This window comes from Delphinus delphis, chromosome 19 (genome assembly GCF_949987515.2).
Source record: "Delphinus delphis chromosome 19, mDelDel1.2, whole genome shotgun sequence".
NCBI lineage: Eukaryota > Metazoa > Chordata > Mammalia > Artiodactyla > Delphinidae > Delphinus > Delphinus delphis.
In genome coordinates this window covers 36,686,500-36,706,940 of record NC_082701.1, presented here as the reverse complement: position 1 = coordinate 36,706,940, position 20,441 = coordinate 36,686,500, and the positions used below count along the sequence as shown (strand labels likewise).

Genomic DNA, 20,441 nt, shown 5'->3' with positions numbered 1-20,441 from the left:
CTCTCTCTCTCTCTCTCCCTCCCTCCCTCCCTCTCTTTCCCTCCCTCCCTGCCTGTCATCTCCACAGATCTTGGCTGCCTTACATTTTCAGTAAAATTAAATATGAGTCGAACGTAGAGCCCCAAGAGCTCCCAGATCATGGCATTCCCTCTTCAGACTAGCTGTGCTGTCCTTAAGTAGCCAAATTCTCTCAAATGGAAGGCACACATGCTACTTCCCCAGCAGCTAGCCAAGCCTGGCTAAGCTAGCTAGCAGACCGCAGTCCCATTTCCTCAGCTTCATCACAATCAAATGATTAATGCAGAGCCATCAAACATACAAGCCCAGGTGTCTGTATTTTAAGCAATATAGCCACATAGACCCAGGGAGAAAACTCCTTTGGGTGTACTTTTAATTTGGGGGGTGGGGTAGGATGAAGGTAGGAACCTTTGGTTAACAAAACACTGTTACAAAGTTCCAGAGTGTTCCTGAAAGCCAACTGATATTCAGTCAATATACCTTCTACAGGCCAAGTTTAATTCCAAAATTTTCCTTCTGCAGAATGTTTACACTGCAGACTTTTGCTCCCTTTTCTAGTCTGGTATTCCTCAGTAATGAAATCAACCCTACAAATGCATCAATTATAGATGCCTGGTAACTCACTAACAATTAGTACCCATTTACTAGGCAGGGCAATTGATCCCAAGATGGTAGAGAGGTGCTTTTCTTTTTAAGATTTAGCAGCTTCTATGAATACAGGCTTACATTCCTTTTGGTAAAGCTCATTCATGATTAAATTAAAACTGCAAATCATGCAAACAGAAATGATAGGCCCACTAACCACTCCCTGAGCCACAATTATTTAACCTTAGTGTATTGCATACCTATACCTCTTAAGGCTGCCAGATGGGAAAACAAAGTCCCCCAAACTGTGACAAATGTGAGTCATAACTATATTACTAATCAGAATTGTGACATACATGGACATCACTGAATGAGCAGTTCTTCTTATAGAGGGAGGAAGCCACCCTGGCTTTGGAGAAAGAATGGCCTTTTAAAGTTAAGTTTATGAATGTGTAAATATACAGTCCATAATGTTGCATCTCTGCCTAAATGTCTTCATAAAGTGTAAATTAATGCTGATCCTAACTAGGCATTTGGAATGCTAACCTAGTTTTCCATATTTAGCTAATAGCTAGCAATTTTCCTTATACTTTTATCTTCTCATTATATAGCAATGATGATTATTTAGTAAATACATGTGAAAGGCCACATAGCAACTCTCCTGGGTTGGAAATAATCCTCTCCTAATGCTTCTATTTATACAATTTAGTTGCTGATACACCAAATCAAGTATAGCTGTGAAGAGTATCCCACTAATGCCTTTTTTGGAGGCTAAGAACAGGCCCATTCTCAGGCTGTGCTGGCCTGACCAAATGAAGAGTGGGGTTGGGGACAAAGGATGAGGAGGTCCAGAGCTTTAGTTAATGCTCACCTTTTGTAAATTTTAAAGGGACTCAGCTGGTTTGTTTGATTTGAAAGTATTTATGATGCTGGAAAGAGGTAGTAAAAGACTATTTTATAACCAGTGAAATAACATGGAGAAAAGAAAGAGAGTTTGAAAGAGGCACGTAGAAGAGAAAGATGTAAAATGTGGCCTTGTGAGATACCACGGTCTATCCCTGGACATATAACTGATATAAACCTTTACAAGTCATCTGGGAATTCTTCCTCCTAGATGTAGGATGGGTAAAGAGTAGAGGATTTGGAGTGACCCCAGGGCACTTTTTATTGTCTTCTAGGTACATAACATATCTCTAAAGTATTATAGAGGCAAATTTATTACTAGGGTGGCCAAGCCCCAAACAGTTTGGGCCAAGTCCCAAACAGCCCCAAACAGATAAGGGCAGACAAGTGTTTTTAATATCCAGAATCTGGTCTGGCTTAAAGGGTGGGGATTAGTGGAGCTGAAGGGAGATGCAGGAAATGTGTCCCTCCACCCCAATGCTGCTCAAATATGCCTGCTCACAGGGGCAAGATTCCTGATCTCCTCTTCTGCTGACTTCATGGGAAGTTGGCTGAGTCCCCAATTCTGCAGAGGGAATGCAGGCAGAGGGGAGTACTGCAAATGGGCCTTAACCTGGTTGCTTAAATGACAAGTGTGGAGGGAAATAGTGTAGACACTGTCAATGGGAGGAGGCACTGAACTGAACTGGGGAATACTGCTTATCCTGGGACATTTTCTTACATCTCCACTCCACACTCCCAACTCCCTGCACCAACAAGAACATTGCTTGGAAATCAAAATCCTTCCCAACACACACACACTCAGAAGCAGGCACAAGCTCTACTTCATTCATCTCAATGCCCTTGCTTCCCACTAGCTCCTAAAACCACAGACTGGCACAAGTAGCCTGAGGTCAGTAAGTCTGAGCCAGTTGCCACCGGGAATTAGGAAAGCTCATCATCTAAAGTGCTATCTATGATATTATGTTGTCTTGGATAGGCTTTGCTTTTATTTGGGGTGGTCCTAATGTGTTTGGGGAAGGCATGGAGTACCTCTCCATCCCTCTGATCTCTGCTGGTACTCTCCAGTCCCCGCATCATCCTGCAGTCTCCTGAAAGTGCCTAGATATCAGGGCAGGGCTCTGCGTCCATTTTTTCAACCAGGAACCACCAGAGTTTGGGAACTTTGAAAGCCAGGGATGGTGGTGGGGTTTGCCAAGGCTCAGATTTCCTCACCAGAGTTCTCAATCAGGAAAGCAGTTGAAAATCAACACCCATCTGCCTCTTCTTTCTCATCCCTCCACCCCTACTATGTTCCAGGACTCCATGCAGATGCTACCTCCAACACACACACACACACGCACGCACACACACACACACCCTTGGGTTTAGAAGGTGTTCAATTCTGAAGGCAGCAAATCCGCAGAACTGAAAGGGTCTCTGCCACCACCCATCTCCCGTCCCACCCCGCAAGGCTACTTGATTGCCTACATACAATAAAATCTCATACATTCCAAAGACCACAACATAATCCGAACCCGCCTGTGACTCCAGCGCGTCCCATACCTGATATGCAGACGATGAAATTGGCTTGAAGAAGAAAAAGCACCTCCCAGACTATTTCCATCCTCTGATTCTCATTCCAAGTGCATCACTCGACGGGAAAACAGGGGGGAAGGGGGGAATCCCCACAGGGCGCGCGCGCGCGCACACACACACACACACACATGCACACACGCACACACTTCCTAGCGAGCGCACACTCGCACTCCCACCCGACTGCCAGCCAGGGACCCCCAAGATCAATATCGCAGTTTGAATTGTTCCAGCAAATCTCCCCTCGGGCTTGACGGATGTGTGCCCCAGATGTGCTGACACATGTCCGATGCCTCGCTGCCCGGGAAGTCTCCCTGCTCGCCGGTCTCTACTCCTTGCACAAGCGGCGGAAACAGCACTAGCAGCGGCGGCGGCAGCCACCTGAAGCCACCAGCGCGGGGCTCTTCCTGCAAAAACGAGACCCCGATCCTCCTGGAGCCCCAAGAAGTCATAGACGATAGCCCCCCGCCGGGCCTTGCCGCGCAGTTCCGGGCCCCTGGCAGCTCGCAGCTTGCTGGCTAAGCCCAGGCAGTTCGCGACGAGTTGCCCTCGAAGTCCGCCCGCCTCACCAGGGCATGGTCAGAAGGTGGCTGCTCCGCTCCGGGGCCGTTCTCCTCCTGCTTCCGGGGGCCGGGGGGAGGAGCAGACACAGCATACAGAGAGACAGAAAGAGAGGCAGGGATTATTGCCCGCAACTGCTGGCCGCCAGCTGCCTCCGCCGACCCTCCCGGCTGCCCAAGTCCGCACGCAGCCTGCCGCCTCGGAGCCCGGCTCGGGAGACACGTCCAGGGCTCGGAACGGGAACCGTGGGGAGCCAGGTACTCGGAAGCATCGGGAGCCTACGGGCTCCCCGCGTCGCGTGCGCGCTTTCTGTTCCTCTGCTATTTTCCTGGGCTCCCCGAAACCTCCAGTTGCCTCGCTTCCATCGTCCGCGACTAGCGCTGCCGCCGCCGCCGCCGCCGCGATTTTCCGCAATACAACTGCAGGGGTCGTTATTTCCTCGCCTACGGATCCGGACGCCTCCCGATTCTGAGGGGAGGTGGAGGGCAGGTGGGGGAGGGGTGGAGGAGGAGGGAGCGGGGCTCGGCCAGGTGAGCGTCCTTGCTGCCGCCGGGAGTCCAAATGTCAACCCGGCCGCCAGGTGCCCGGGGGGGAGGCAGGGTGGGGAGGTGAGGCTTAACGCGGCCAAAAGGAGAAGGAAAGAGCTGGGCGTCGGAGCTTCGGGCCCCCGCGGTAGCCGCCTCGGCCCCAGCGCCGGGCTCCAGCTCCTCACTCCGCCCCGCCCGGGCTTCTTTTGTCACCACCTAGGATTTGCGGAGTTTTTCTTCTCCTTAAAAAGAACTTTGCGCCAGCCGGTTAGGCGCGGGAGACCCGGGCTGACTCATCTTGGGAGTGCTGTGCTGCGCTCTCCCTCTGCTGTGGAATATTGGGGGATTTTTTTCTTTGCATAATTAATTCCCTTCTCTTTCTCTCGTCCCTCTCCTGCCCCCTCCTCCTTCCCCCTTTCCGCTCCGGTTTCAGAACACTACTTACCCCAGAGTTCTTTTTGCAGGTTCCTAGACCAGGTCCTGCAAGGCCCTCACCTCCTGAAACTGGGGAAAAACCGTCTTTCCAAGTCCAGCTGCGGGCAGTGGCCACTGCCAACTACGCCTCTGCTTAGCTCCGGGAAGATCCAGGACTATTGGAAACCCGGGCTTTAGGGAAACGGGCTTCCCTTCTTTTCTTTCATTTATTCTGTTTTTCTTTCGGGAAGCTCAAGTGCTTTGGAGGCTTTTGCTGGGCTCCAGAACACTCTGCCAACAACATTCAGCAGCTTCCACAGATTTTCCCTTAGTGAAAGCGCGCGCGCGCTAGCGCGCGCGCACACACACGCCCGGAGCTCGCCTCCTCAAGGCCCCAGGGGAAAGTGGGGGCGGCAGGAGGCCGAGGCCGACGCCGGAGCCTCTCGCTGTTCCGCATGAGGGGTCACCGCAAGCTGGAAAGGACTTGCTTCCGGTCAACACCTTGTAAAGTAGGTGCAAGGGAATCGGAAGGAGACCCTGCGCTGAGGACTGTTCGCCTGAGAAGGCTGGCAGCGAGAGAAGAAAAGAAAAAATCGCAGATTTGTATTGTCTCTATGGCTGCAGTATTGGCCTTAGAAAGCCCAGACTTACCTCGTTGGGAGTGCTAAAGAAGAGGCGGGCAGGGTGGGGGAAATCCCTGAAAAGATCTCGGATTTCTCGGCGCGGTTGTTAGGATTGCAAACTATGACGTTTGGAGATTTCGCACAAGCGCGGATGAACACACAACAGACGCAAACACAAATAACCCGCAGGGATTTTTTTTGCACTTTACCTTTTGGTGTTTAGAAAACATTTCGGTGTGAGGCTCGGTCTAATAACCGCATAAAGGGTGGATAAATGTAGAAGGAGAAGGGAAATGGGTACCGTTCATCTGTACAGCAAAGTTAGTGAGTCTTCCAGGCGGTGTGGCATCTGAGAGTGCGGGGTTGGAGCCAAAGAATTGCAGCGTTCCCAGGATTTTTTTTTTTTAATAGATCTTTATTGGAGTATAATTGGTTCACAGTACTGTGTTAGTTTCTGTCCGACTGCTCAGGAAGGAGTCTGGCGGGTCTTTGCAGAGTGGCTGTTGGGTGGGGGGTTGGGAGTGGAGGGCATGAGCTTCCTGGGCTGGGCAGACTTTGGGAGCCACAGCTGCGTAGTTCTGGTGCCTTCAGGGATTGGAAAAAAGAACCACAGGCAGACTTGCTTACTTTTTAAGACGGAGGTGTGACTGAGCGATCTGTTCTCTGAGATGAAGGCCAAGGAATCCAGGTGGTCAGCACATTAAAAATCGAGGCCTAGATGAAGGAAGTCCAGGTTTCTTATGCAGAGAGCTTCGAGGCTTAGCAAGAAAGACTCTGAGACCTCAAAATATTACAAGAATCTGAGATAGTGAGAATTAGCCATTTGGGGAAACATACTGGGGGAGAGGGTGTCTCCGCGTCTTGAAAGTCCACCGTCCAAAAGGGGTTTTTGAAGGGAGAGAAAAGAAAAAAGTTTGCTAAAGATGAACAGATTCCGACCTAGGGAGCTTTTGAAACCATGGACAGTGACCTACCTTCTGCACTTGGGAGTGGAATTTGCTTGCCAGCAGGAGAGCTGTCTTCGGAAGCAGAAGCACAGTGCCTGGATTTTTATACCAGAACTCATTTATTTACTAATGAATTATGCAAATATTAACTGAGTGCCAGATATGTGTCAAGCACTGTGGCAAGACGCTGGAGTTTTATCACTAAAAATCCATAATCCTTGTTTTCAAGAAGCTTATAGACCATATTTCCTCTACATTTTGCCTTAAAAACCAAAGCCAATAAAATAATAATTAATTTTCTTCTTTTCAGCCTGTACACTCAGCTTCAGCCCTCTCAAAGAATATTTAATCTGTTCTCTGCCACTAAGTTTTTTCAATTACAAAACAAACAGGGCTTTCCTGGTGGTGCAGTGGTTAAGAATTCACCTGCCAATGCAGGGGACACAGGTTCAGAGCCCTGGTGCGGGAAGATACCACATGCCGTGGAGCAACTAAGCCTGTGTGCCACAACTAAGCCTGAGCTCTAGAGCCCGCAAGCCACAACTACTGAGCCCATGTGCCACAACTACTGAAGCCTGCATGCCTGGAGCCCGTGCTCCACGACAAGAGAAGCCACCACAATGAGAAGCCTGTACACCCCAATGAAGAGTAGTCTCCACTCGCTGCAACTGGAGAAAAGCTTGTTGGGCAGCAACAAAGACCCAACACAGCCAAAAATAAAATAAATTTATTAAAAAAAAAAAAAACAGACAAAAAGAAATGGAAACATCAATTCATAGGACAGTATTTAAGTAAAAATATAACATGCATGTATCAATTGTTTGCTATGTGCCAGGTATTGCCAAAGCCCTTCCATGAATAATCTGATTGAATCATCCATATGAGAGAAATATCATTATTACTTACATTTTACAGATGATAATACAGAGGCCCAGAGAAGTTATCTGTTCACGGTCTCACAGCTACTAACTGGTAGTGTAGAGATCAGAACCAAGCATTCCAAACTCAGAGGCCATGACACACTATTTTCCTTCACCCTCTATAAAATGAAATATATCATCTCAGGGAGGTAGAGCAGAGTCTATGACTAGAAATTAATCAAAGGCAGGATGAAATGCAATGGTAGATTATGCAGTTTAGAACTTAATTACTGTGGAATTAGGAGAAAGAAAAGATCACTGGAATTAAGAGTAATCAAAGGCATTTCTTTTCTTTTTTTGGGGGGTGGGCACATCACGTGGTTTGTGGGATCCTAGTTCCTAGTTCCCTGACCAGGGATTGAACCTGGTCTCTGGGCAATGAAAGTGCAGAGTCCCAACCACTGGACTGCCAGGGAATTCCCTCAAAGGCATTTCTAATGAAAGAATGTGAGTGCCTGCTAAGTGCCATTTCTGTTCTTGGCACTTGGGAGACAACCCTGAACTCAACAGTCCCTCAAAATTTAGTTTCCATGTTAACATTTTCTAGAAGAAAAAAACTAATATTTTCTTGAGTTATTTCTAGGCTTAACCCATGTTTTCTAAGAAATTTTTCATCTTAGTCCATAAAATAACTCAGGAAAAGCATATATTAAGTTGGAACCTTCTGTCCTCACTCTTTACTGAAGTGTTTATTTTTTTAGCTCATGAAACTAGCAAAAGAAATTTAAGACAATGAAGGTAGAAAATATTTATTCTTATTAATTTTTTTCATATTTTAATAAGCTTGTGCCCATATCTTGATAACTACAAAGAATCTCTCTCCACTATATCTGTCTTCATCTTTTGTCTCTTTCCTACTCTACATTTCTCTACTACAAATTCAGTGTAAGTATCTTATACATACAATAGAAAGTCTTGGCTGAGCCCAAGTGTGAGAGCCAATTCCAGTTTTCCCATAGAAAGCAAGGAATTGCAGTTCCACTCCCTAGAAAAGAGCAATATTGAAATCCTTTTGATTCTTTCTCCACCTTCTCTTTTTCTCAACCCCATAGAAAAAGGAGTGATTCATCTGATTGGTAAAATTTTTGAGAATTTGCTATCCATTAGGAGAAAGAGGTTACAAAGGAGCAAAGGAAACTTTTTAAGAGTAATAGATATTATCTTAATTGTGTTGCTGGCTTATGTATATGTACATATGTCAAAAGTCAAATTGTGCACTTTAAACATGGGAAGTTTATTTTATGTCAGTTATATCTCAAAATTATCTATCAAAATGGATCATTAGCTTTTGCAAATAGAGTCAGAGACTATAATCAGAAATAATCAGAAATATTTAATAAACTGTGGCTGGACTAGCCTTAGAGAAGCTCACTTTAATGCACTGTTGCTGTTCTATGTGAAATGTTACTGTAAAATTACTCAGACTTTGAGAAATATTAAAAATTAGGGGAGTTCTTTAATTTGGAAGTTATTCAAAGAAGTAGCTCTAATGTACCTGTATCTTTATATATTTTATAGGTATTGGACTATTATGTTAAAATATAACTATCCTGTTGGGAACATATGATAAGCTCCCCTAGTATTAGGTGGGGAGATTTTCCTTGAAGTTAGTGAAAATGATCCAGTCAGTCGTTCCTGGAGAGAAGCAAATCTTGGGACAAAAATGAAAACTTGGAAGATGAGCTTTAGAGTGGAGCTGAGCAAGAATACTTACTTTCCACTGAGTTAGGATGAGAGGCAAAGGAGTCTGTGCATTCAGGAGCATGTTTAATGGTGATGGCTGGATTCTGCCACTGGGATGTGGGCTATGAGATAGGGAAGAAGCCTCAGGAACATACCCTGAGGGAAACCAGTAAGACTGGCATGGCATGTGATTCTGTAATCTGAGAGAAACTCTATGTAGTAACCAGTTAAAAATTAATCTCTGAATGTTCTTCCTTTCTGCTGTCTCTTCAGATGACTATTGATAAACACTGTAACATATTGTGGGAAAATTTGTGTGCCAACATTTCGGCTACAACGATAAGGGGAATTGCAGCAGATCCAAAACTAATGTGGAGGTGGTAGCAGAAGCAAACACATGGTGATACACCAAACTGCAGAATGTGATGGAAGTGACACAAAGGGCATACCATTGGCAGAGCAGAGAGCTATGTGGAAGAAAGAGGCAGGTGAAGACTCTGGTGATGACATGAATTGTGAGCACAGATAGGTTATCCCCGCAGGGACTCTTCACCTAACAGGAGTTAGTAGGTGGGAGGGAGGAACCTCAAAAGGGGATCTATGATTCTACTATTCAGCATGAAGGCTGAGACCACCAAGCAGTGTCTTAGTTTCCTGTTGCTGCTGTGATAAATTATTATAAATTTATTGGCTTAAAACAACATAAACCTTTTTTTACTGGGGTATAGTTGTTTTACAATGCTTGTTAGCTGCTGTACAATGAAGTGAATCAGCTATACGTATACATATATCCCCTCCCTCTTGGACCTCCCTCCCACTCCCCACATCCGTCTGATCTAGGTCGCCACAGAGCACAGAGCTGAGCTACCTGCACTATACAGCAGGTTGCCACTAGCTATCTGTTTTACACATGGTACTGTATTTATGTCAATCCCAATCTCCCAATTCATCCCACTCCCCTTCCACTCCCCGTGTCCGTACATCCATTCTCTATGTCTGAGTCTCTATTCCTGCCCTGAAAATAGGTTCATGTGTACGGTTTTTCTAGATTTCACATATATGCATTCATATACGATATTTGTTTTTCTCTTTCTGACTTACTTCACTCTGTAATACAGTCTCTAGGTCCATCCACGTCTCTACAAATGACACAATTTTGTTCCTTTTTATGGCTGAGTAATATTCCATTATATATATGTACCACATCTTCTTTATCCATTCATCTGTCAATGGGCATTTAGGTTGCTTCCATGTCCTGGCTATTTAAATAGTGCTGCAATGAACAAAGGGGTGCATTGTGTCTTTTTGAATTATGGTTTTCTCAGGGTATATGCCCAGTAGTGGGACTGCTGGATCAGAGGGTAATTCTAGTTTTTTAAGGAACCTCCATAATGTTCTCCATAGTGGCTGTATCAATTTACAGTCCCATCAACAGTGTAGGAGGGTTCCCTTTTCTCCTCACCCTCTCCAGCATTTATTGTTTGTAGATTTTTTGATGATGGACATTCTGACCAGTGTGTGGTAATACCTCATTATAGTTTTGATTTGCATTCCTCTAATAATTAGTGATGTTGGGCATCTCTTCATATGCCTCTTGGCCATCTGTATGTCTTCTTTGGAGAAATGTCTATTTAGATCTTCTGCCTGTTTTTTGATTGGGTTGTTTAAAACAACACAGACTTTTAATCTTTCAGTTCTGGAGGTCAGAATTCTGAAATAAGTCTGAAGTGCTGCGTTGTTTCTGGAGCCTCAAGGGGAGAATTTGTTCCTTGTCTTTTCCAGCTTCTAGAAGTTGTCCTCATTCTTTTGCTCATGGCTCACTTTCGGCAGTAGCTTTACTCCAACCTCTGCTTCCATCATCATATCTCCTTTTACTCCCTGATTCCCTTTTTTCCTTATAAGGATCCTTGTGATTACATTGGGTTCCCTGTATAATCCAGGATAATCTCTCTATCTCAAAATCCTTAAATTAATCACACCTGCAGAATTCCCTTTGCCATGTAAGGTAAGATATTCACAAATTCTAGGGATAATGGTGTGGACATCTTTTTGAAATAGGACATCGTTTTGAAATAGGATTTCTTCTCATCCATACTGAAATTTGTAACCAACATAAGGAATTTTATTTTTTAGAGGAGGTAGTAGATATTTTATTCCTATAAAATGCCATTCCTTATTTGTTATTTAAGTTTTGACAGATCAATAATGACAAGGAAATGATACACACTAACTTTATGGTGTTTTGGTCAATAATTTGGGCATCAGTTTGGAAATTAGTGATACCCATACTACACTTTTCTTCTTTTCATTACAACTAATCACTCTCTCAAGTATCCAGCCTTCTGAACTCAAGATTTTACAAGTGGAACACTTATTTACAATGAATAAATAGCAGGCATTCTGAAAACTATTTCTGAAAAATTGAATAGGTTTATTTGTTTATTTAAATAACTTCAGTCTTTCTTACATTTGTGTCATGGATTTGATGGTACATTTCAAGTGCACATTAATACATTTCAGACTGGATCTAATGCAACTCCCTTAACTTTCAGGTGAGAAGATGGAGGCTTAAGGCTTAAATGATGTGTCCAAGTTCAAATATAGACAGAAGCAGAAGCAGAGTCAGAGTTTGACTCTTGTGTTCCTAATTATTTACTTTTAAACCTGTGTTGGTTCACAAACTGGCTCCAGAGACCAAAGAAAGAGGCTGAGCACTCCAGATTAGGAGGTGGCAATTTTAATCAGCAAGAAAATTTACAAATGAGGCTTGTCTTGGGCAGTTGGCTGCAAAATGAGTAGATCTCCATACCTGCCCACCAGAATCTTAGATGTTTATATAGGGGCTTTAACTGGGTTCAGTCACATATTCAGCCCAGGTGATCTCACAAAACCTTACTCTCTCAAAGCTGCATCCTTTAAAGGGCTCCCATTTTGGGAATGGTGATGGGAATGGTGAGTGAAATATATATTTAAAGGACAAAGAGGAGGCTTGATTGCCAGGGTCCAGCTCTCAGGTCAAATGTTGGTCACATCCTCTCAATTACCTCCTCCAAGGACCTTCCATTGCCATCATTCTTTCTGCTGTTACCAAGTAACACATTGCAGCAGCTGAAATACAGAAAGTAAATATATCATCCAAATTTATGCAACTTTGTGAAAGATGTTTTTCCCAGATTTTCTGCTTTTGGTCCAAAACACTTTCAATTCTACCTCACTGAGTGTGTGTGTGTGTGTGTGTGTGTGTGTGTGTGTGTGTGTGTGCATGTGCACGTGTGCGTGTGTGTGTGTTTGGTTTTGTGGTTTTACATAAAACAGTTTCCAGTGAAGTTTTATACCAACAAGAATCCTCTCCTTTTCTCCTTAAGCCAGCTGCTGTTGCTGCTTCAAGTAGCAATTATAGATCAATATAGAGGATTTTAGTTCCATAATAATTCTCAGGTTAAAGAAAGCCTTTAATTAGTACAACAGTCTGTTACCATCTCAGCTTATATAATTTTGGAGGTAACATTACATGTTAAAATAACTGGCCAAGTTTTTTTTCACATTGCCTCCCTAATGATTACCATTAAAATTATAAGTATTTATCTTTTTTTTTTTTTTTTTTTTTTTGCGGTACACGGGCCTCTCACTGTTGTGGCCTCTCCCGTTGCAGAGCACAGGCTCAGGATGCGCAGGCTCAGCGGCCATGGCTCATGGGCCCAGCCGCTCTGCCACATGTGGCATCTACCTGGACCAGGGCACTAACCCATGTCCCCTGCATCGGCAGGCAGACTCTCAACTGCTGCGCCACCAGGGAAGCCCCAGTATTTACCTTTTTATTTTGCTTTTGAACAACATATTCTGGTTTACTACTCAACATTTTCTACATGCTGGATTATAGGGTCATATATGCCATTTATTTATTAAGGAAACGTACAAATAATTAATGTGGCAGACAGACCTACCCCAAATATTTGGAGGCCCAGGATAAGAGTAAGTTTGATGGATCTTTCCTCTCCAAGCCCATGACCCTCTCTTCCCACTCTTGGCATTGTCTCAATTTGCCAGGGGTCTCATGGTGGGTCTTTCAGGCTTACATGAGATGCCTCAAGCTCAAGTGCCTCAAACCTATGCTTTTTACGCATACACGTAAATCCTTGGTCACACTCTTGATCCTAGGTATGCACTTACCAGCTCTAACGTCTACCCTCAAGGAAATAGAGCTGTCCCCTCCCTCCACCCAATAGTATTAAACATCAGATGTTTGTGTGAAATAACATTGCATAAATTAAAAACATTGAAGATGTTCAAGAGTGAGGAAGGTGTTACTGGAAGTCTCTAAAAGGAATCCCACTTCCAAATCAACACAGGGGTCTCCACATCTAGTTTATTTTCTTCTGCAATTGGGATTTTCAGGTTTTTATCCAACTTTAATAAGAATTTTTATCCCTGATACTGCTGTGTGGCTTTAATAAAGCAGGAGATGAGTTGCTGTAGTAGGAAACCTACAAAGTTCTGAATCTACTCTCTGATTTCTGCTAAACAGAGCAACAGAGAAAACTCATTAAAACAAAAAGAATTTCCTGCCAAGCAGAACAGGAGAGGTATAATATAAGTAGCCATACTCTATGACAGAGTTAACAAAAGTTGAGATCAAAGGGGGTTGTAAGACTAAAGTTTTGTTACAAAAAGATAAACATGCTATTGTCAGGTACTGTAAAATATTGAGGATGTGGTAAATGTCACATAAACTTATAATCAAGTGATGGTTTTCAATTCACTAGTTCAAACACTCTCTTAATGAAGCTTTGAATCTTAATGAATCTTTGAAGACATTTCTTTATGCGCTAATATTACCTTATGCTGAATTTCCCCTTGGGAAGGAGAAGGATGTAAACATTAATTGTGAAAATATATTTCACTTAAATCTCTGAGTTATTATTTCTATAGGAAGAGGAATTAAATGGATATGAATCAAATCTTTAAATGGTCAACTATTTTAAAATTCTCTTCAAGTCACTAACTTCTCTCATAATAAAATAGGAATGTCTGGTGGCTGTTTCTCACTATTCTTCCCATAAAATGTTAACTAGATTGGCATCCTACCCTCTTCACTTCAGGTTTTTTGTTACAAAAACAATGAATGGAATAAGATCTATTTTTTCCTCTTGTAAAAGTGAATTTCAGAAGGAGGTGGTAATTTTGGAGGTGTTGCCATAATATTTTTTGGATTCAGTTCAATCAGTAACTACTTGAGGTAGTTTTTCATTAACCAAAGGAGTATGCTCCTTATAAGGCAGAATGTGAGTGCCACGCCCAAAGAGTTCCCTTCAGGAATTTCCTAAATTTTTTAAGAAAATTGACCTTAATATATTTGAACTCTTAAAGAGGTGCAGGGTGACAGTGTCACAAAATCAAATGATGGAAAGCTTGGATAAGGTCCATTGGCATAAAGAAGTTGGGTCTATAATGGTTCAGAGAGTGACTTTTATCTAAACTGTTTTGCCACTGAATGCTATCAAGAAGAGCATCTTCTATTACTTTCACTTGCTACCCGCTATCTACTTTAAACCAGCAGGGTGCAACCTTGAGTCAGCCTGGATATACTTTATCCCTATGGAGAAGCAATGACCAAACTTTAAATGAAGGTAACTGGAGGTAAGGGAGCTCAAGAACCTCAGCCTGTTTCCCACTTTGGGGAAGACTTTCTGGCTACTCTAGTGGAAACCCAAACTAGAAAATGCAGACCTAATGAACCAAGTAGGGTCCTGTCAAGAACACAAAAACCAATAGTTATTTTTATGAGATAACTTAATGTAGAGAATTGGTTGAACAGGCATTGGAGGACTAAAAAGCGAACAGGAAAGCCTATAACCCAGAGAGAGTAACTGTAGGAAGTAGCTACCACCATTATGACTGGGGAGACAAAGAAAAGATGTCAGGGTTATCAGAAACTAGAAGCCTGGAGGAGGGGTTCTTGATGATCTGGCATCTGTACCTCTCAAGAGAAAGTGCTTTGCATTGATGCTGGTACCTTAGAAGCTCAGAGGAGGGGCTGTAACTCAGACCTCTGAGGAGGGCATGTTGCTCAGCTGGTACTTATATCTCTGATGCAGCACAATGAAGGCTGGTTTTAGACTGTTGGAAGAAACTGGAAAGTGGACCAACAGCTGCTTGCTGAAGGAAGAGTTGTTGCTGGGGAGACACTTGGAAAAACTGAAAGAATCAAGTCCTTTCTCCTACCTCAGGTCTTCTAATCTCCCTCTAGCACCCTCTGTTGGCAAAACCTAACAGAAACCAAAAAGAAATGTGTTTGATAAAGACCTAGCCACAGTATCACAGAATTTGGAACTAAAAATATGATAGTTTAATAATTGACACATCCACTATTCCAATAATGACAGGACTTTGATGGAGGAAAAATGATCATCTAATGTGATAGAACTACATCAGTTGTTATAGACCAGGATTTTGAAATGAAGTGTTACTTTACAGCTGCTTTTCACAGTGCTTGATGATGTTGAAGCAGTACTTTTCTCTCTGATTCACCAGCAGTTCTCTTGTTTAACCCACAATTTCATAAATATTTGACTTTCCAAAATCTGATTTTGTGTTAATCTCTCACTGCCCTATGAAACTAAGCAGGCTACCCTACAGTCTCTTCTCCTACCATTGAATTTGGCATCTCTTAGCCTTCGTTTGTCCCACCATAGTGAAAAGCCAAGCCCTCCTCATAATCATGATTGATTAATCAGTTTCCAAAATAGCCAGCAGTATCCTTGGTGCCTCTTCCATGTCCCTAGAACCTGCCAAATAACAATGTAGATGAAAAAATAAAAGATATGTCTTCTAATCTGGAGACTTGACCCAGAGGTCATCTGAGTTAAAGAAGTAGTACAGCTGACCTACAGACTTAAAGACATTTGTAGGAACTCAGAGAGGGAATGTCCAGTATAAACCATAATAGATGAGCAAAGCTTGATAGCAGAAGTTGTCATCCTAAATTCAAAACTGTGCTAACCTTAGGCTCTGTGGAGAACACAGTGGATAAAGAGTCGCTGAGCCATGAATCAGAAGGCTGGCATTTGAATCTGAAATATACTTTTCACCAGCTATGGAATTTCAAAAGGTGTTTAAACGCTTAAAGCCACAATTTCTTTTGCAAAAACAGGATAAAAACATCTTTCATATAGAATTATTGAGACAAGTACATGGAATAGTATAAATAAAAACATTTAATATTGTACATGATTGGTACTTAAAAATTATTAATCTAAATCTATATAGAATTATAATTGGAAAATGCAATACATGGTTTGTGAAACATACAAACCAGGAATTTTAAAATATCAAATACCAGACATTTAGGATATATTGAGTTATGGTTCTCATGTATCCCATTCTTATATCCCTTCCCACCTACCCCCAGGCAATACAATGGTCTTTGTTTAGCTGGTGGTGTTTGGAGTTTAAGGAAGGTGAAGTAAAGGGGAGTAGACAATTATACAACAAGATATCTCTATTTTAAGCAAATATTTACTTGACATTAACTAACTAAATCTTTTTTCTTATTCTTATCAAGGAGTACAAACATTAGGAAGATAAGATTTGAAGGAGAACTGAAATAGGAATCAGAAGACATAGGTTAAAATATCATTTTAATGTCACTCTGCCATTTACAAGTTGTGTGGGCAAGTTACTTCCCAGTCTGAGTTGTTTAGTTGTTGTTTTCATTTCTTTTTTTCTTTTCTTTTCTTTTTTTTTTGACTCTGTAATAGTTTTGTTTTTTACTATAATGGGTGGATTAGTATCTACCACATTGGGCTGTTTTGAAGAATAAATGAGATAATACACACAAAGTGCCTGGTATAACAGTAAGCCTTAAATACATGGGGCCATCATTGTCAGCTCCTGAGCACTCAGTTTTTGTGGACAGATCAGTGAGATATGAATTTGAGTCCTGGCTTTGCTGCTTCCCATCTCTATAATCTTGGGATCTTGGGTAGGTCACTTAAAATCTCTAGACCTTTGTTTCTTTAGCTTTAAAAATTAAAAGATTAATACTGAATCTCCTTACTTCACAGGGTTACTGGGTAGTGGAGCTGATGAAAAAATCAGTGCAAAACTCTTTATATATGTGTGTGTATACATATTCATGTATGTGTGTATATGTATGCATATTTTTGTATGCATGGCTATATATATGTAGGCATATACATATATACATACACCCACACATACACACATAGACCTTGATTTTGAAGGTCTCTTAATATTATGTAATCTATGGTAGTCCTGGGATTGGAATTTACTGATTAATGAAAGGAAAGGGCAGCAAATTTCAGGCTCTGCTGTAACAGTTGAGGGAAGCAAATGTAGCCTCTCATTTGCTACAGATAAACACTAATATCTTTATTCCATTCATTAATAATTAATTGCCCCAGGCTCTGACTCAAATATAATTGTACCTTATGAAAGCTCACAGCAGAGAAATATTGTGCAAAATGCAAAACATCAATTTTATAAGTAACAAAAATTCAATTAAGTTTAGAATAAATGTGTGAGTTAGCAACCCAAGCTTAACATACAGCCATGTAATGTAAATAGATTTGGAAAACAAAATAACAAGGGTGTGACAATTTTTAAAGTGTATGGAAAATCCAGCATTGCTTCCACACACTGACAAAAAAGGTACACATTACAGGAGAAGAAAATAATTTTTGACATTTTTATTGTGCTTTATAGCCACAGCAGTCCAATAAGTAGCCTGAATAGGAGGCTTCTCATACAGCGAGGCTTGAGGGGAAATGAAAAGGTAAACGTCCCAGAATTATGTCTTCCATATGCCTTTGGTGGAGCCTGAAATTCTTCAGTGTTGGTGAAATCCTTGACTTTAGATGCACATGAGTGAAAAATATGACCATGAACTTGACATCAGAAAGTTTGGGACCTGGTCTGCACACTACCCTTTATTTGATATGTAACTATGAATAATGATTCTTAACATCTCTGATCTTCAATGTATACATATGAAAATTGGGCACTAATATTATTAAGAAGGCATTAAAATAAGATCTTTTGTTAAAGTGCTTTGTATGTATGATGGAGGTTAATGAGTGTTACATAAGAGGTGAAATATAATGTTAATTTGTTGATTTTTAGTATTTTTCATTGTGTGTTTTTTTTAATTCACATAAAGCAAAATTTGCATGTTCAAATAATTTTGTTCTTCAGAGGAAGAACTTCTGAAAAGGACTTTTTCAACAATTCCATCATTTTGCAAAATAGTATGACAATCCTTATTTGAAAATGATTTTAAAAACAGTCATGCCAAAACTAAAACAACTATATTACAGTTGCAACCATTTTTTTTTTACTTATTTTTTATTTTATTCCCTATTCAGGAATTTAGCCCAAATTAAAAATGAATTCTCGCTGTTGGAAAATTGTCATTGTAAGCATCTCAACTTTTGACAAAATATTCCATCAAACTGTATTAGCCTATTTATAAAATATTGTACCTACATTGGCCCATCAAAATCACATCATTAAAACATAGCCTGAATGATGCTCTTGTTAGGTCAAAAAACACAGATGTTGTAAAACACTAATTTGATTAATTTCAATTCATTCAGCAAGCATTAAAACTTTTTGTATGCCAATCAAGCACAATGAAGGATGACACAATATATGCACACACATATAGACACAGACAATTGCAATGAAGTACAAATGTTGTCACTGAGGTACAAACAGAGCGGGGTGGGGTCATTTAAGTTGGGTCTTTAAGAATGAGTAAGGGTTCACCAGGTGGAAAGATAAAGAATAGTTTTTCAGGAGGAGTGTGCAGAGGTTCAGAGATAAGACACAGATGTCATATTTAAGAAACTCTAAGTAGTTAGTGTATTGTAGTTTGGTGTGGCTGAAACATTGACTGTGAGAGGGATATGGAGGGAGATGACACCAAAGAAGTGGCAGGGGTTAGACCATGGAAGCCTTATATGTCAAGTTGAAGAGTTTGCCTTGCAACCATTTTTTTAAAATAGGAAATGTATCAACAGATTTTATCACTTACTTTCTTCAGTGAACTTAGACTTGCCATTAATGAATGAATCACAGGCTTTGGAAGCAATTTCTAAGACAGATCTCAGAAATGTTCTGAATAGTAATAATATGAGTGGAATTCCTGTATTAGAGCACAGTAGGACTGGAAGGGACCACTCAGAGCACCTCCTGCAGCTATCTATTTAATGCTAAATCTCTCAATATAGTTGTGCCTATCAATCGTTGTCCAGGCTGTGCTTGCACACCTTGAATGATGGAGGGGTAAACAGAAAGTTCCAATCCACCCACTAATCCCTAGACAATCAGCCCCCAAATGGGGTTACCTAAGTGTTTTCCAAAAGTCACTTCATTAACATAACAAAAGCCACTTTAATTGCTCTTATCACTAAGGATAATTCAAAGGGTTTTAGGATCTCTGTGACATAAATGACAGGGATACCAAAGATATATTTCCTATTATAAATCACAATATCAGAGCAAGAGATGTTGGGGCCTTGAACCAGCACAAGTGTTTAGATTTAGGGCCTATTTCAAAGGTAGTATCTACAGGACTTCGTGATGGTTATAGAGATGGAAGAAATAGAGGAGCTAAGAAATTCATTATGGAGCATATGCATAACAATTTTTGTAAGCAGCTGAAAGAATCAGTAGGTCCAGAAAGTTTTATTCACATATGAACAATAATATCCTGACACATCCCATTGACAACATGGCATAACTAATGCAACACTGGACTAAGAACTCACACTTTTCTGAAATTTGTCACTTATAATTTGACCTTGAGCATGAAATTTCTCAGTTTCCTTATATGTAAAACTTAAAGTGTATGCTAGATGCTCTCTAAAAGTCCATTTACTTCACTTGTGCAAAGTCTTGAAGGATTAAACATAACCTTTGTTTGCTAATAGATATTTTGAACCCATTAGTGACATTGGGAAACTTTGCTTCATATGGGAAGTATATCCTAACTGAAAAGCATATAGAATTCCCCATTAGGAATGTACCCAGTGAATTGAGATATCATTTAAAGCTTTCACAGTGTTCCATTTTAATGAGCTGACCTAATAAAACAAAGTGAATAAATAGAAATTTGCCTTACTAATGCCTGGTTCAGAGGAAAGAGGATCAATCTAGTTATTATACACCACTATATGTTTGACAGTGTTTCGAGTTTCTTCAGTCAAAAGATTAATCTAAAAAGTCAATAAATGTTCAGTGGGGGAAGAAATACACGATGATTGAATTACATATTATAGCTTCACTGATTGACAACAAAAGTACTGAGATATTTGGCCTGGTAAATTGAAATTCTTTTGCATTGGAATAAAAGAAGTGGAAACCTTGATGGTGTAATCAGAGCATTCTAACAGACTGTTATCATTTCCAACATGTTTTCTCCTTTTTGCAAAAAAAAAAAAAATCTGACAGAATCTGGTTTGTTTATACAAAAGATCCTCCAGTCCAAGATCATGGCATATAAACATAAGAGCAGCAATAGCTAAAGATGGAGGGGAGGTAGAAATGGGAAACATTTGGACAAAGTGGGAGAAAAATCTAGAGCACGAGAGAGGGCAAATTTGAACATTATACCTTCCTCTTCCAATATTGAGGGGAAAAAAATTCTTCCATGAATCTTGTCAA

At 41.2% G+C, this 20,441-nt stretch overlaps 1 protein-coding gene across 5 annotated transcripts in view; it reads right to left on the bottom strand.

Annotated features, from left to right (window-relative positions):
* CA10 (carbonic anhydrase 10) overlaps positions 1-3,958 on the bottom strand; it is a 619,793-nt gene extending 615,835 nt beyond the window's left edge. For 2 of the 5 annotated variants that reach the window (XM_059998253.2, XM_059998254.2), the window contains exon 1: positions 3,052-3,955. In XM_059998253.2, the coding sequence (XP_059854236.1) occupies positions 3,052-3,112 (61 nt within the window). In that variant the 5' untranslated portion in view covers positions 3,113-3,955. Of the gene's footprint in view, positions 1-3,051 lie in introns of all 5 variants that reach the window. The other 3 variants (XM_059998257.2, XM_059998255.2, XM_059998252.1) reach the window with 3 other exon arrangements.
* Between the last annotated feature and the right edge of the window lie 16,483 nt (positions 3,959-20,441).